General features: G+C 39.2%; 1 protein-coding gene across 3 annotated transcripts in view; it reads right to left on the reverse strand.

The window, feature by feature from the left end:
* Positions 1-18,775, reverse strand: part of septin12 (septin 12) — a 117,269-nt gene that overhangs the window by 21,915 nt on the left and 76,579 nt on the right. For all 3 annotated transcript variants that reach the window (XM_033644104.2, XM_033644105.2, XM_033644106.2), the window contains 2 exons: positions 12,587-13,006; positions 1,261-1,389 (listed from right to left, as the gene is read on the reverse strand). In XM_033644104.2, coding sequence (XP_033499995.2) covers positions 1,261-1,389; positions 12,587-13,006 — 549 coding nt within the window. The remainder of the gene's footprint in view (positions 1-1,260; positions 1,390-12,586; positions 13,007-18,775) is intronic.

Below are 18,775 nucleotides of genomic sequence, written 5' to 3' on the forward strand. Positions count from 1 at the left end.
ACAATGCCTATAATAACCTATTACAACTGGAGATATTGAAGTGATAGTTACCACAGCTAGGGAGGTCAACCATTGATTGGTTAACCACTGAGAATATTTTTGACTGATTACACTTGTCGGTCTACAGGTTATTTTGCTTCTCTTCAGTTTATTGTACTGCGTACTACCTCGGTCTGGTAGGAGCTACCTAACATTAGCAGCGCTTGTCATTCAGCCATTACTGCTGGTAACACCGTCCCGACCCAACAGCATTGCTGTGGAAACACTGTCCCCACCCTCCGGTCTCCCCCCATTGTGTCCCGGTGAGTATGCAGCTCAAGTTTGAGCTGGAAAACCCCTTTAGCATTGTTGAATATAGCCCCATTTCTACCTAACACTTTCGGTGTGGTGCCTTTTGGAACCAAAAGTAACCCTTCAGAAATGGCCCAGACCCTCCGTCTATATAACGTTTCCACCGCAAACTTAAATGTGGGAAAGGTTGTTGTCACTCACTGCTCCGTCTACCTCATTTATCGTCCACAAAACTGGGCTGCACAACGACATTTTCAGAACAAAATAGAACAGGCTGCAATGAGAGTCTCTCTCCAAGAATCTCTCTCCATGGGATATTTAAAAATAGCAGGTGTGTGCATTCAGTCCTTCTCAGGCAAGCGCAGGGGTTTAGTGTTGCTGTAGCCCACAGGAACAATTCTCTATGACACTTTTTTTTCTCCAAGTAAGAATTAGAATTTATTCATATAATCCAGTCAAAATTAATATAGGTGTTAAATATGTTTCAGCATAATGCTAAAAATATACTGTGTGAGAGCTTATTTCTACAGAAGAAACCTTCCCTATCAATGCGATACAACACAAGACAATGTGGGAGGACTGACCCTCTGTGTTATCTACCTGTGTTTGGTAGTCCACATGGGATATGCTCAATGTCAAAGAAATCTATTCTGAATTCATCTGAGAACAGAAAGCCTAAAACTAGAAATTGTTTTTTTGTAAGCCCAAGCTGAGATTCCTGGTCATGAGACAAGAACTGAAAGGAAAAGTGATGTGAAAGAAGGATGTGAGTGCCGTCTACTATTATATCATCAGTCATAGCCTCTTCAGACTGGCCTGAACAAATGTAATCAGTAGTAGCAGAAAGAGGAAGACAGAAAGTACTGAAAACCATACTGACAGACAAGGAGGTCTCGTCATGCCTTCAGGATTCTCAGGAATCATAACACATTCCCTGTGTGTGTGTGCGTGTGTGTGTGTGTGACTCACCATGACTGATTGATTGCAGTTTGACTGTTTTGGAGATCTTCTCTTCGTAGTTGGGTGTACAGGACTTGCGGCTGACTTTGGACTTGAACAGAGTGTTAACCAGAGTGGATTTCCCTAAACCACTCTGACCTGCAGACACAAAGAGACAATGCTTTTAACCTTTCTAAAAGTGTGTGTAGGAGTGTGTTGTATTTGTTTCTGTCATGTCTCCTGTGTGGAATAAAAACCCTTATGAAGCTCTCAGCTTCTGTGCAAGTTGTCAGCTCCAGCAAACCAGAGTGTCAATGTTGGGTTAGTAGCTAAGAGACAGCACATCTCCCCAAAACCCCCTTGTTTTATTTAACACAAATACAACAAATTTCATTTTATGGCCAGCAGAAAGACTCAATTAGCTTGGCATTGCTGAAGTTAACCAGCCAGAGCGACAACATATGTAACATAGTGCTAAGCTTTGGGCAAATGTAAACAGACTACAGCATGCAAAGATGAGCAGTGATGGTGTAGCAACAACACATCTTTGAACTAAGTGGCAACCTCCATGGCTAAAAAATTAAACCAATGTGGAAGTGCCAAAAACTGCAACAGTATTAGTTAATGTAATCATGACATAATCTCAGATTCCCAGAGTATAGGCATATTCATAGCTGTAGCTATTTCAGTGTGTTTTTTAGCTCACTGAATTTAATTGTAACATTTTGGTCACCTAAAAAAGTCTTGTTCAGTGTTTGGTTGAACTAAAAGACCCATTAAGGAGTCTGATATTTATAGTACAATGTGTTTATAATGATTTAAGCCTGTTTTCCACTAGTGAAAATTCGCATTTTCACAGTTAACCATAGCTGTAAATGCACCCCGCTAACGAAGCTAGCAGTTAGCCACCCTCTCATCCATATATGGTAATTCTGGTTCCAAAAACCCGAGATGGTAACAGCCAAAATGCCAAACTTGAGGCTTCAAAGCAGAAGTCCACAAACCAACAGGTGATGTCACAGTGGCTTCCTCCATTATTTTATACAGTCTATGCTGTGAACGAGTGTTGCTGTTTTCACCATAGCAATTTGAACACTTCAACAAAAAGTTCCACATCCATTGCAGCCATCTTGGTGTTCAAAAATGCCTCAGTGGGGCTCCTCTTTAGCCTTCTAATCTAGGTTTATGCTTAGTATAGTGTTTCTGGAGTAAGGGTGCGCAAGCTAAAATGACATAATCTTGTATGTTGCCCTAAGTGCTAAGGCACTGCAAGTGGCCAATCATCATATCAAACCTGCCTCATATTAAATTAACAGTTGTGGTTTTCCAGGACAGGTCAGCTGGAAAGGGGAACAGATACATCCACCAGAGCTGATAAAACATGAGCTTGCAGATTTGTCTGGTTCCCAGCTTAAAACCTAATATGTATTACATTTCCCCCAGATAAAGCTATTGTCCCACGTAAGGCTGGGTACAATTTTAAGTATTTTGATACTTTTAACAGAATTTCAGTACTGGTGCTAAAACCTTTTTTTCTAAATAGAAATACTTTCCTAGTTTCAAAATGTTACAGCTGCTACTCCTATGTGAGCTCACTGGCTAAAATGGCAAATTGTTGTTTTTTTCAAGTTTGACAGATTTGTGTTGCATGCTATGTCTTCTCATTCTTGCATATTCTCAGTTGGATATATTATTTACATATTGTTTAAGATGAGGAGTAGGCAACGTGGGCCTCCGGAGCCACATGTGGCTCTTAAGCCCCTCTCCAGTAGCTCCCTGTGGCTTTGACAAAGAAAATTTTATGAAAATGACTACTGTTTTTTTTTAACATTCTAATTTTCATTTGTCAATGTTGAAGGCCTAAAGAAAATCTTACATTCTCCAACTGTAAAAATGTGAAGCCTACAGTGCCCTCCAAAAGTATTGGAACAGTGAGGCCAATTCCTTTATTTTTGTTGTAGACTGAAAATATTTGGGTTTGACATCAAAAGATGAATATGGGACAAGAGATCAACATTTCAGCTTTTATTTCCAGGTATTTACATCTAGATCTGATACACAACTTAGAAGATAGCACCTTTTGTTTGAACCCACCCATTTTTCATGAGAGCAAAAGTATTGGAACATGTGACTGACAGGTGTGTTTTGTTGCCCAGGTGTCTCCCATTTACATTGATTATTCAGACAATAAATAGCACTGAATGTCTGAGCTCAGTTTCAGATTGGGTACGATAGGTTTTGCCTGTGCAGACTGCATTTAGAGGTGGAACCAACATGAAAACCAGAGAGCTGTCTATGGGTGAAAAAGAAGCAATTGTGAATCTGAGAGAAGATGGACAATCAATTAGAGCCATTGCACAAACATTGGCCATAGCCAGTACAACCATTTGGAATGTCCTGAAGAAGAAAGAAACCACTGGTGTACTAAGCAACAGACGTCGAACAGGTAGACCAAGGAAAACATCAGCAGTTGATGACAGAAACATTGTGAGAGCTGTAAAGAAAGACCCTAAAACAACTGTTAGTGACATCAGCAACAACCTCCAGAGGGCAGGAGTGAAGGTATCACAATCTACTGTTCGCACAAAACTTCATGAACAAAAGTACAGAGGCTACACCAGATGATGCAAACCACTCATTAGCAAGAACAATAGAAAGGCCAGGCTGGAATTTGCCAAAAGGTACAGAGATGAGCCTCAAAAATTCTGGGAAAAAGTTTTATGGACTGATGAGACAAAGATTAACGTTTTCCAAAGTGATGGAAAGGCGAAAGTTTGGAGAAAGAAAGGATCTGCTCATGATCCCAAACATACAAGCTCATCTGTGAAACACGGTGGAGGTAATGTCATGGCTTGGGCTTGCATGGCTTCTTCTGGGACGGGCTCTTTCATCTTCATTGATGATGTAACACATGATGGCAGCAGCAAAATGAACTCAGAAGTCTACAGAAACATTTTGTCTGCTAATTTAAAGAAAGATGCAACCAAACTGATTGGGAGATCCTTCATCATGCAGCAAGACAACGACCCAAAACAACAAAGGAGTACATCAGGGGCAAGAAGTGGAAGGTTTTAGACTGGCCAAGTCAGTCTCCAGACTTAAACCCAATAGAGCATGCATTTTACCTGCTGAAGAGGAGACTGAAGGGAGTAACCCCCCAAAACAAACAACAACTGAAAGAGGCTGCGGTGAAAGCCTGGAAAAGCATCACAAAAGAAGAATGCAAAAGTTTGGTGATGTCAGTGGGTCACAGGCTTGATGCAGTTATTGAAAGCAAAGGATTTGCAACTACATATTAAGTCTCATTCACTTTAATCTATTTTAAGTTTATATGTTCCAATACTTTTGCTCACCTAAAAATTTTGTGTTCCATTACAAATAATGCTATCTTCTAAGTTGTGTATCAGATCCAGATGTAAATACCTGGAAATAAAAGCTGAAATGTTGATCTCTTGTCTCATATTCATCTTTTGATGTCAAACCCAAATGTTTTCAGTCTACAACAAAAGTAAACGAATTGGACTCACTGTTCCAATACTTTTGGAGGGCACTGTATATACCAAATAAAACTTTGTTTTTACATTTCAACAACTAAATGTGTGCATTACACCTACTGCACCTTTTGAAATAAAACTGAGAATTTAGTAGTGCGTGCACAGATTTGTTTGCTTTCACTGCCAGCTCTGCATATTATGTTAATTGAATGTTAATCTAGACTATTAGTATATGCTAATTTAGACCTAATAGGCTATGTTACCTTCATTATAAGGCTTAAATTTTTGTTTGCCGACCCCTGGTTTAGGAGAATCACATAAGGAATGGTGTGAAATTGAAGAAATGTATACAAACAAAGTAAACCGTTAGCACACTTTAATTATGCATAATTATCAAGAGGAAACTTCCTGTTTTCAATCTAACAACAGAGGAAGTGTGTATCATCTGTGTGTGTGTGACAGGAAAGAGCAGACAGCCTGAACTTTCGAAACCACTTCCTATTCAAAGAATCATACTTCCTCTTCCAATACGAAAAGCAAACTACATTTTCTCAAAGAGGAAGAGACCCAGCAACCCCATCTCATCACATACACACACACACACACACACACACATACACACACACACACACACAGAGTTTTCTAACACATTGTAACTGTAGATCAGCAATTTCTTCTCAGTAAAAAAGGGAAAACACAAGGAGCTGTTAGTAAACCCTGTGACATTTCAGTGACCTAATGGACACCATGTGTCTTGCAATCGGTTAAACTGCAAGCCTGCCATGGTGGTTAGCTTTGCTGAGTGGCTCAGAAGAACCTGATCTCTCTGTGGAGCTCTGTGATTGGCCAGTGCACAGCAGGGTGGCTGGTTTATATCACCAAGGTTTTTAGTAGTTGGCCAACCAGGAGTTACACATATTAGCGAATGCACAAACACATACACTAATGTCCTGCACGACCTTGCCTGAGACCCACACCAATATCACTTTAAGCTCTCTCTGATACACACACACACACACACACACACACACACACACACACACACTGTTATCTAGCCACCTTATCTAAACTCTATACCACATTCATGAACGCTGCGGGAAACTCCTGGAAGGAGGTAACAGATGCTGTTAACTCTGTGTCCTCTGTTGTAAGCACCATCCAAAAAGTTAAATAAAAATGGTTTAATATGAAACTTGATGCAAAAGACACATAAGCACAAATTAAAAAAACTCCACAACAGCTACATGAGGAGGCTCTTCCCAGCCACAGATGTCTGCTGCAGATGAGCACATTGCTTGAATCATTGGAGAGACCTCTCTGTCAGGAATTATTTCTGACGGAGACAGCACCATGCCTCCACTAGAGGAGTCAACAGCAAACTAAGAAAGTAAGGTGAATAATGTGTGATATAAAGTGTTAAATCAATATACATTCTAACAGCATTCACTGACAGCTTAGTGTTTGGTCAGTAACATGGGTCTCACAGTCTCGCCACTCAAACAGAAGATACATTTGTGGAGTTCTCTCTCCTGATTGAATCAAGTGGAAACTGGATGCCTTAAATTCTATGAATGCTGAAATAAATGTAAATTTCCTTCTGTGAACAGTTTACACACAAACTCCTTCTGCACAGGTTTCATGAATGAGACCCAGTGTGTGCAGAAGAACACAGAACATGAATAACATTAGATCCTGACCGATCCTGTCTGCATGGCTGGAGATTTAAACAATTAATGAAGTGACACTGCTGTGCCTTGTGTGTAAATGCTCAGTGTCTCTGCTAATGTGGAGGCGCACTTTTCTTTTCCGCTGCGATGGGATTGTTACAGGGGATATAACTGCAATCCACACATCTCTAATACACATAATGCAAGCTGGCTCATCAGTCTGAATGTTTTGTGCATGTATATGGGCACAATGAAAGGAGAGAAATTAAAAAGCCTGAGTCTGACTCAGCTTGGTTTATATAAAAACCTATATATAACCTATAACCTATATATAAACTATATTATAAACTTCTAACACACACTGTGCATTCCCACATTACCAGCATCATTCTACACTGACAAAGTGTGAACTATTATTATGAGCTATTTTTAAGAACAAAAAAGAAAGAAATAGAAGGTTTCTATTCTAGGCCTTATTTCATAAGTGCTTTTTAAAAGTTAAAATTGGCAAGCAGGAACTTGCAACCCTGGCCAATGTTTACCAGTCAAAGAGACAACCTCCATACCCTGCAATAGAACACTGGTAAACAAAAAAAGACTGAAAGGGAAAGACTTTATTCATGTCTACTAGAATTGATAATTCTACATTGTTTTTAATATTTTAAAATCTTCCTGTTACACAAACATTCTGTGTCAGATTAAGTCCATGAGTCTGAGGAGTGTGATACACGAGTTGACAATTTATGGCATGGGTGTAGTTTCCAGGGCCGTGCACAGGCTCATAGAGGGGCAGGGGCTCAAAGGCAGAAAAGGGCGCTGGGTCTAGCCCAATACAGTATGTAATATAAATTGATAAAGTAGGCTACTAGTCATAAATAGCTAGCTAACAACCTAGCTGCATACCCTAGTATGTAGCGTTTTAAGTCTTTGAGCAAAGAAATTATCACCAACAGATCTGGCGGCATCTAGTGGTGAAAATAAAATGGTCTTAATATAACGTTAAATATAATATTTATATAATATTTTTTGTGGAAACTGAATATAATATCATAAGTATAATAAAATAGTGCATAATACATCAGAAGTGATCATTTCTGCATTCTCCTCTATCTTAGAATGAGTTGTTTTATATACCTAGAAGCATGGGTCGAGGCGTCGTGGATGCCACCATGTTGTTCCAGAATCCCTATTGAAACCCTATGGGAAGAGTTGCAATGCACTGGTTGACCAGCAGATGCCACCAGAAAAAACGCTGACTGGCCCTTTAATATAATTCATGTCATATCATAATACCGAGATTTGGAAGACATTTTGGAATTTAGACACAGTTCTAAGAAGAAATCATACACTATTTTCTTTTTTTTTTAAAAAAAAAAATTGGTTTAAGATAAAGATTTTAACATTTAAAGGAGCAATAAGCGAAATTCATCATTTCTAGATTGAAGGAATTAAAAAAATTGCTATGTGAAGAACTAGAGGTGTAATTTCATCTGGAGTATAGCATGACCTCACACACCCTCTCTCTGTGTTGATCTCCAGCCCATTGTTTACAAGCCGGTCTGGCTGCACGTTCATGTACGTTCATGTGAATCATGGCGGGCAGCCTGGCGGGCAGCGTGGCAGGCTACATTTTACAATGCTAATTGCGGAGAAGAATAGGAACGTTAGCGTGGCAGCCGACTAGTGCTAACGCTAACGTCCCTACTCTTCTCCGTGAGCCTGGTGGGCTCTGGCAGTGGTCTACAGGCAGTGCACATCAGCAAACCTAGCAGTGAAACGATTTCGCTTTTTGCCCCTTTAACATTCCTTCATCATCATTCTTCCCTCCAAATATACAAAAAATGCTTGAACTTTCTTCACTTCAAGATAAAATAAATAAAAATAACATATATATATTTTAAAAAATAGTTAAAGATAAAGATTTTAACATTTAACATTCCTTTATCTCTCCCCTCCCTCCAAAACTACTGAAAATATTATTGGTGTAAGATTAAAAAAAAAAAAAACATTTAACATCACTCTCACGATTCACAAGTCACGACTGGACCGGGCTACTGGTGCTGAATCAGAATCAGAATCAGAAATACTTTATTGATCCCCGAGGGGAAATTATTTATGTTACAGGTGCTCCTTGCAAGAGAGGAAAGATACGTGAAAATATAAGAAATTTAAACAATAGTATTTACAAATATACAGTTAAATAAACAGGAAGTATTAACAAACATAAACATATATATATATATATATATACACACATATATGTATATATACAGTACAGGCCAAAAGTTTGGACACACCTTCTCATTCAATGCGTTTTCTTTATTTTCATGACTATTTACATTGTAGATTCTCACTGAAGGCATCAAAACTATGAATGAACACATGTGGAGTTATGTACTTAACAAAAAAAGGTGAAATAACTGAAAACATGTTTTATATTCTAGTTTCTTCAAAATAGCCACCCTTTGCTCTGATTACTGCTTTGCACACTCTTGGCATTCTCTTGATGAGCTTCAAGAGGTAGTCACCTGAAATGGTTTTCCAACAGTCTTGAAGGAGTTCCCAGAGGTGTTTAGCACTTGTTGGCCCCTTTGCCTTCACTCTGCGGTCCAGCTCACCCCAAACCATCTCGATTGGGTTCAGGTCCGGTGACTGTGGAGGCCAGGTCATCTGCCGCAGCACTCCATCACTCTCCTTCTTGGTCAAATAGCCCTTACACAGCCTGGAGGTGTGTTTGGGGTCATTGTCCTGTTGAAAAATAAATGATCGTCCAACTAAACGCAAACCGGATGGGATGGCATGTCGCTGCAGGATGCTGTGGTAGCCATGCTGGTTCAGTGTGCCTTCAATTTTGAATAAATCCCCAACAGTGTCACCAGCAAAACACCCCCACACCATCACACCTCCTCCTCCTCCATGCTTCACAGTGGGAACCAGGCATGTGGAATCCATCCGTTCACCTTTTCTGCGTCTCACAAAGACACGGCGGTTGGAACCAAAGATCTCAAATTTGGACTCATCAGACCAAAGCACAGATTTCCACTGGTCTAATGTCCATTCCTTGTGTTTCTTGGCCCAAACAAATCTCTTCTGCTTGTTGCCTCTCCTTAGCAGTGGTTTCCTAGCAGCTATTTGACCATGAAGGCCTGATTCGCGCAGTCTCCTCTTAACAGTTGTTCTAGAGATGGGTCTGCTGCTAGAACTCTGTGTGGCATTCATGTGGTCTCTGATCTGAGCTGCTGTTAACTTGCGATTTCTGAGGCTGGTGACTCGGATGAACTTATCCTCAGAAGCAGAGGTGACTCTTGGTCTTCCTTTCCTGGGTCGGTCCTCATGTGTGCCAGTTTCGTTGTAGCGCTTGATGGTTTTTGCGACTCCACTTGGGGACACATTTAAAGTTTTTGCAATTTTCCGGACTGACTGACCTTCATTTCTTAAAGTATTGATGGCCACTCGTTTTTCTTTAGTTAGCTGATTGGTTCTTGCCATAATATGAATTTTAACAGTTGTCCAATAGGGCTGTCGGCTGTGTATTAACCTGACTTCTGCACAACACAACTGATGGTCCCAACCCCATTGATAAAGCAAGAAATTCCACTAATTAACCCTGATAAGGCACACCTGTGAAGTGGAAACCATTTCAGGTGACTACCTCTTGAAGCTCATGGAGAGAATGCCAAGAGTGTGCAAAGTAGTAATCAGAGCAAAGGGTGGCTATTTTGAAGAAACTAGAACATAAAACATGTTTTCAGTTCAGTTTCCTTTTTTTGTTAAGTACATAACTCCACATGTGTTCATTCATAGTTTTGATGCCTTCAGTGAGAATCTACAATGTAAATAGTCATGAAAATAAAGAAAACGCATTGAATGAGAATGTGTGTCCAAACTTTTGGCCTGTACTGTATATATATATATATATTGTAAGCTGAACAAGATTATTTACACAAACAGAATAATGGATAATAATGCGCATCCAGGGATAAGTTTCGCTTTCCACAGAAATGCTTGTAACGTTAGATGCAGTATGGGAGGGGCATCAACACAGGGCTTCCAATCACCGAAACATTTTGTTTCAATCAACATCTGTTCGGCAGGGCAGGGATAGCAGGCTGTGCGTGACAGGATAAAAACAAAATGACCTACAGAAAAAGGGCACTTTTCTATGAGCGGCAAAAAGGGCAGGGACTCAAGCACCCTTTGAGGTCTATGTGTGCACATGCTTGGTAGTTTCTATTCAAAATTCACTAGAAAATCATGTTTTCTGCACTCTTTAACATCCAGAGCAAGCTTGAAAACAACTACTTAATTAACTTCATGTTTATTTTCCTCTCAACTAACTGCTATTGTACAAATATGGTTAGTATAGCTTCACAATTATTGCAAACTCCCACTTTCTGTGTTTCCAGGAGTAGAATGAATGTAGAATACTTACGACACTATTAGCATCACTTTGACTCATGACTGAAAAGCTGATAGGTTTGCCGGAATAATAATATATAGAACATAGAAAAATATTAAAGTAACACTTCCCATAATACTTTCAAACCAGTGGACAGAGACAACAAAAGGACCTGACACTTTGTTCAGATTCAGTTCTGCCAGCTGTGGTTTGCTTTCCTGAATCAAAACCTCAAATGCCTTCACCTGGTGATTCCAGGTTGTTCCCACAGTTTGCAATGATCTACCACCAGTTCAGATACAGAATTCACTGATATACGTGTAGAAATGTTCTCACTTCGTGCGCAAAATAAGAGCAAAATTGGTGTCGGATTCATGACACAAGTACACTGGCAAATTTGGTTCTTACCACTGTGCACGTTATTGAATCAGAATCATTCTAAACTGACAGGAACGTGCCCACTATTTGCAATTAGCATACTGCAAAGCCCCCATTTCTCGACTAAATACATTTGCCAAGAGGTGTATCACAGAGACACAGTGAAGTTGATTCTACACAATATGAGTGAATGTCTTGGCAGTAGGAAAATGCTGATAAGTCGTTTGTCACTTTCTTCAAACACGTTATGTTGCTCTCTCCTGAAGACACGGGCTGCAGTATCTTCCAGCAAGGCTAGAAAGATGCCATCTTAACAGCTGCTTGGAGGTATATCAGAATATTTTATATAGCCTTTGAATATGCACAATTTCATGGCACTAAAAATTGGTGGGAGTAGGTAGTCATTATACGCCAGGTCATTAAAAGCAATGAAAACCAAAACTGTTACATTTCATTATGAACACTGTAGCATACTCAATTGTAAGCTAGGACTGGGACACTCAGTTTTTACAGTTTAATATTTTAATTACGACAATAACTGATGTGGATGAAAGGCCGTCAACTTCATAGTTATTTAATAGATTTAGCTATGAACGTGCAAATTAACAAAATTAACACTGTTGTCTATCAAAGCCTTTTTTAATGAATGCAGTTTTAATGTGCATTTAGTCAAAAGATATGTATTCATATTTTCATCATTTATGCATACATATGGTCTGAGGCAGCTCTAAATTTGCTTCCAAACAAATTCAGGTTCATACGTATTGTTTTAGCACAGATTTATGCGTATGCACTGTCTGTGAGTAAGGCCCAATCTTCTCAATCATGTTCCCAATGAATAAACATCTTTTTGTGTTCTCACAATCACTGAAGGAGAATAACACACACACACATGATACAACAGGTTGGTTTTGTGTTGTATGTTATACGAAATAGAAGCAGGGGGTAACATCTGTGAGACTATCAGGTGGGAAAATCTATGGAGAGTAAACAGTTGCTCAACTCTGTTGTAGTGTCATATTTAAAAGTATGAGGATCCATCAGACGGGTCAGAAGACACAAACCGATCCAATATTATTTCTCTCTCTCTCACTCTATATGTCAGCATGAAGACTGAAAGTTTACAACCACATCTGAGTCTCATGTCCAAGTTCACCAACTGAGGTCATGGACATCACTGAAAAGATTTTTTTTTATGTAGGTTCACTGTTAGGGGAGCAAAGAAGAAAATCAAATCAACAGGAAGTCTGTTTACTGCTCCAAATCCTTCCTGTCATTAAAACATCACACCTAAAATCTCCCTGATCAGACACTACATGCACACATGAGCACCGATAATCAGTATTCACTGATAAAACATGTGCAATTCATTAGCATAATGATGATGAGACAAAGCAGGTGCTGTGTGTGAAACTCACCAACCACCATGATGTTGAACTCCAGGCCGGCCTTCATGGTCTTGCGCCTCATCTGGTCCAGTACCGCCTCGATGCCCACGTAGCCAAACAGGTCAGTGCCTCGGATGAAGCTCATCTGCAGGCCTTGCACTGACTGACACAGCTCCATCTTCACCTCCGCCTCCAGCTCCATCTCCACCTCTACATCTTTCTTCATTTCTCCTTCCTCCATTCCCTTCTCCTTCCCCTTGTCTCCCATCTCTGCATGGGCCTCCACACCATTCTCCTCTTTTTCTGTCGTGGAATTCTGGGTATTCATGCTGGCTGGTTGTTCTTGGCACTTGCCCTCACCTTCTTGCTCTTGTCCCATGATGCCCCTCTCCTTCTCCTCTCTCTCCTCCATTGGGCTAAGCGGGTCCGTCTCCAGCTCTCCAGCAGTTTCTGCGGGTAAACAAAAAGAGAAAGGTAAGAGAGAAGTTTAGACACAGTTTCCACAGATTTGGCTCTGATGGTTTGTGTTTGCATTTTCAGATTGCAGCAGCTGATAGTTGGCACGCTGCACAAATAATCAGTATCTTATACTATCGCACAACTCGGGTAGTAAAACAATCCATCCATCTTGATCTTTGTGTCGATTCAATGATCAACGATCAGATATCATTGATGCAAAGTGAAAACATCATCATCCAAATCATCATCTTTAGGTTACACCTTTATTCTGAAATTGGCAGTCGGCAAGCGGCCAAGAGAAAGACGGTGAGGATAACGTTATTAATTCAGGAATAAATCAGCAGCGTGGAAATATTTTTCATTGTGGAGAAATATGGGTCAACAGAAATAGCACATGCCATATGTGCACAATGCTGTTCTGAGATAGCCACAAGGTTAATTTATGCAGTGTAAACATGCTTAAACTGATAATGGGTCACAAGCAAAAAACAATTGTTTTGTCCATGAATCTTGACAGTTATTACTAGGGGTGGGGGAAAAATCGATACAGTATAGTATTGTGATATTTTTGTGTGGCAATATTGTATCATCACACCGTGCCAAGTTTCAATTCGGTTATATTACAAACGCTTCGATTATAAACCGAAAAGGGTGAAATGAGATGAACAGACTGAAAACTTTATCTTATTAGATGAAACAGACGTTAACTAAGTTTTCCTTACAGGACATAATATACAGTTGAAAAAATAAATTGCAATATATTGTAATATATTTTATCGCGGGGCATTGGTAGCATAGTGGATGGTGCCGGCACCCCACGTACAGAGGCACTGCCTCACTGCAGCGGTCGCGGGTTTGAGTCCGGCCTGCGACCTTTTGCTGCATGTCAGTCCCCACTCTCTCTCTCTCTTTCTCTCTCTCTGTCTCCCCATTTCACACACTGTCCTATCCATTAAAGGCAAAAACCCACAAAAAATAATCTTAACATATAATCGCAACATATTTAAAATCATAATAATATTGTATTGTGACTTAAGTATCATGATAATATCTTATCGTGGATCCTCTGGTGATTTCCACCCCTACTTATTACTGAGCTGAATTTGACACCTTGTTGAATGATCTTGTTGTTAGTCTATGTTTAAGGCTGTTGGAAGAAGTTTGCCCTCAGGGCTTTAAGCCAGATAACCCTGAATTTTTATCCAAAAGATGATGGTTTGGGTTAAATGAAAACATTTCTTCCAGAAAGCGCCCTCTGGCAAAAAGCCCTGACAGTTAACTTACCTCATGTGTTGTTTTATGTGTTAGTGGAGTCAAAGTAAACTACTACAATTATTATTTATGTGTTTTTTTTTATCTATTATGGCCAAAAATAAAAAGAAAGGGGTAGCAGCACCTTCTGTAACAGATTGTGTTAAATGGGCAGATAATATCGTGTCATATTCATCGCAGGCCCGTGAATCACATGGAATTGAAACTGTATCGTGGCAGACTTTGTAATATCTGCAAATATGATGGTGTTGTCCAAAGAATCAATATAATATCATATCACGATGAAACTGGTGATTTACATTCCTAAGTACAACAGGAAAAAAGTGCTCTATGGTGGACAAACTATGCAATGAAGAAACTGCTTCTAATTTCCCAGACCTGGTTCTATGGGGCTGTGAAAGCATGCACTGCACCCTCAGTTTACCATTTTGTGCCTTCACATTAATTTTAATAGTAGGCGCACAGTCTGTGTGGGTGTCTCCATGCACACCTTCTATTTTGGTTTATGTACGTGCAGCAGCGCACTGTGCAAAAGGGCTAGATAAGGTTAAATATAGCCTAGATCAGCAGATGTGGTGATTATTAAATACGATCTCAGTCAGTCACACCACTGGTCTCATAGCTCTGAAACAGATGTGCCAATTACAGATAAACATGATAACAACAGCTCAGCAAACTAAAACCTTTCCCCCAGGTTGTCTAGTGTGTTGAGAGCATCACAATATAAACACAAATTACCACAAATCTGCACCCAAAGACAGCTGAAGTATGATTTTCTCATCCGGTAGTTATTACAATAATAAAAGAAAAATAAAGAAATTGATTTGCTGAAACTGTTTATATAATTATATTGGACTAACGCTATTTTAACAATAATTCTAATCTATCTCACCTCATACATGGTCACATAGTTTAGTAATTAATGTTACACAACGGCATTCACACTGCAGTGTATTTCAAGAATAAAACACGATATGTCATTTTCCTAAAAATGAAGTTGGAAAAGAGTCTGTGATGAGCCCTGGTAACCGGACGTCTCCTTCATAACTAGAATTACTGCCTCGCATTTGTATGCCTCTGTGAAGCACAGAATATATATATACAATCAGCAAAGTTTCAAGGTGGGCACCCAAGATTAGTGTCACCAATTCAGCATCTCACCAAATCTCTCCTCTTCTGTTAGAGTTATGACATTGAATAATGGTTTGCAAATCATTATGATGACACAGTGAAGCTGACCTTTTGGACATAAAGCATCATCACTTCATTCACAGGCACCATCACCATCACCATCATCATCATCATCATCATTAAAACTAACATATGAATTTCTGAGTTATTGCCAAAAACATGTTTTATTAGGTCAGTGTGACCTTGACCTTTGACTAACAAATTCTAATCAGTTCATCCTTGAGTCCAAGTGGATGTTTGTGCCAAATTAAGAGAAATTCTCACAAGGTGTTCTTGAAATACCATGTTCACGAGAATGTTATGGAGGAAGTCATAGTGACCTTGACCTTTGACCACCAAAATCTGTGGACCAGTGCCAAATTTGAAGAAATTCCCTCAAGGTGTTCTTGAGATATCGCCTTCACAAGAATGGACAGCTGGACATCCCAAAAATATAATGCCTCCGGCCACAGCTATCTCTGGCATGGAGGCTTAAAAAAAGCAGAATATTGAGTCATAACCGACTCGTTTGATGTGTGTAGAGGTCTGTATGGTTATACTGTAGAAGCCTGAAGATGTTTTCAGGCAATAAAATGAAGGTTAACACACTTTGGGGGGATCATACCCCCCAAAAATACATGTATGTGACTTGTGGAAATACAATTCACCAGACACTTAAAGTGTTGAATTGAATCTTGAATGTAATAGATTTGTAGCCCTCACTCAAGATCTCCTGCTTCAACCAACAACCGTGAACACAATAGCTGTGTGCATGGCTCACAAGTTTGTGCCAAAGCTGATGGTCCTGTCTGTATCATCCGTGCTCCATGCACAGATCTCTGATCTACACAAGCTGAATGGCCATATATCTGCAAAAGTAAAATTCTGTTTCAAATGCAGCATTGCCAATGCATGTGTTAAATATAAACCAGTGCATTACTGCTGTTGTTGATACACACATATATATATGAGTACCTGCTGTCAGTTTAACAGCATGGAGGATGAACTTCACTCAGTGACTTGCCTTTTGGAAAAATGGGTCTGTAGTTGTGATCTGTGTCCTGTGTCTGTGGGTGTTCTGGGTTTTACTGTACATCCAACATGTAGCCTCTGGTAAATACTGAAAATACAAAGAACTGTACTGTAAGAAGAACTACTTGTTTGTTTTTGCAAAACAAGCTTGAAGTGGGCTTTGTGCCAGGTGCACTGTCACCTTGGAATCATAAGGTTTGATCAGACATTTTTGTCAAAATTGACTTATTCATATATTCTTACTCTGTGAAAACTTCATAACAGGAGTGGTTATTTTTAATTCAAATGCATATTTTATTTACTTTTTATAGAGATCAAAAAGGTTCTTTCTCAAAAAACAAACTCCGAAGGCTCTACTTGTGAGCCAATCAGCATTTCGAAAGCAAAAAAGAGGATCAATCAGGTTCAGCTTCTCTATTACGTCACTGCACTGCTCAGGGCTGATCTAAAACAAAATCTGATACTGCCTTCATACTGACCTGCTACACTTACTTGTCGAGACAGTTCCTTTAGTAGCTGAACCCAACACACATTTTATTTACCAGTAGTAAGATAGATTTGTAGAGAGAATATCTGGAATATCCTTAAAATCTACCTGTCCCACTTTGTGTATAATACAGTCCTGGTGGGGTTGCAACAGTATGAGTTTTTCACAGTACAATAGCCGTCTTACAAAATATCAAATTTCATGGTATCACGGAATTAATATTATCATTATTATCTGTCAGAATGACACTTGAAGGAATTAAAACCGAAGGGTTATTTGGTTAAACAAACATTTTAATACGACAGTTGACATTTGAAACATTTTTTTTAAAATGTGTAAAAAGTTTCCCTTTTGAAAATAACTAAGATAAAGTTGAAAGTTTCATTCCAGTTGCATTTCCTTCTTCAATATTGTAGATATGCAAATGTCCATGGTATGATAACTGTCAATTTTAATATCACGGTATACCTTAAAATAGGTGCACCGTTCCAACCCTAAGTCCTGGTTAGATGTATTAAAGTAGCTGCTTGCTGTCTGACCCCAAGAGAGCTTAAACTAATAGTTCTTGAAAAAATGTGTTTAATAACCAACCATATTCCTACCTAAAACTGACCAACACACTGGACAAAATATGCATCACTGACCTTTACTTAACCCTTTGAAACCTGAGCAAATTGGCTTGGTTTCTTTCAAGAACATGGGAAGAAGGCAATGAGCAACAAAAGAAGAAATGGCCCAAAAAATTAGCAAGGATTTAGTAAAGAGAGCAAGTTAATAACATTAAAATTAGTAGAAAAAAGAAAGTTAAAGACAAACAACCAAACAAGGAAATGATCTGGAAAAAGACCTTAGAAATTCCAATTCTGTCTCATAACTTCAAATATATAATGATTATAATTATAAATATAGTTTTTCCCTATTTTTTTTTCTTTTTTTTTCATTGCATTTTTTAAAAATAATTTTCTAAATCTATTAATTTCTTGAAATTCAAGGAACATTTCTTACCAAGTTTCTCATTGCCTTTCCCCCCCAGAAACAGCACCAATTTGCTCAGGGTTCAAAGGTTTAAATACTTGGGAAAGGTGTCTGAAAGCAGCACAAGAAAAGTGATGTTGCTCCAGGTTTCAAATGTTTTTTTTTTGAATAAGAACAAGCATTGCAGGTTTGATTTGTCCTAAAACAAGAAATAAATGTCAGAAAAATGTCATAGAATTATTTGTACTGTATAAAATAATCACACACACATACGCATGCTCACCCACAGGTGACAAAGAACTATATGGTTCTCTAAGACTAACACAACCATGTTCACACACACAAGCACACACACTTTGTAGGAATTAGCTGATCTATATGTGACTGAAGTCTATCCTTCTCTTATCTGTGTGTGTAGTCTGGTCTGTGCTGTAAGAGGATTGGCTGGCACTGACAATCCCCCTGAGAACTTGTTGATGTGTGTGTGTGTGTGTGTGTGTGTGTGTGTGTGTGTGTGTGTGTGTGTGTTGGATACTCTCAAATGCAATTATAACAGTCATTTGAAACCAGCATGACAGAAGGATGTTTGTGTGTGTGTGCTTTTGCATGACTCGACAAGTTGTGTCATTTTACTGAACCTTACTCTCATAGCGCATGCACACACAAACACACACACACACACACATAGGGAAGCTGTTGGTTAGTGTTAGTCCACATAATTTAATCAGCTATAAATATCCAACTGTACAACCAATGGAACAGAAACAGAACTAATCCCCATGAGTCAGGACAGAGAAGGGCAGAGTAACAGACACACACACACA

The sequence above is a fragment of the Epinephelus lanceolatus genome, chromosome 18, assembly GCF_041903045.1.
Source record: "Epinephelus lanceolatus isolate andai-2023 chromosome 18, ASM4190304v1, whole genome shotgun sequence".
NCBI classification, from domain to species: Eukaryota; Metazoa; Chordata; class Actinopteri; order Perciformes; family Serranidae; genus Epinephelus; species Epinephelus lanceolatus.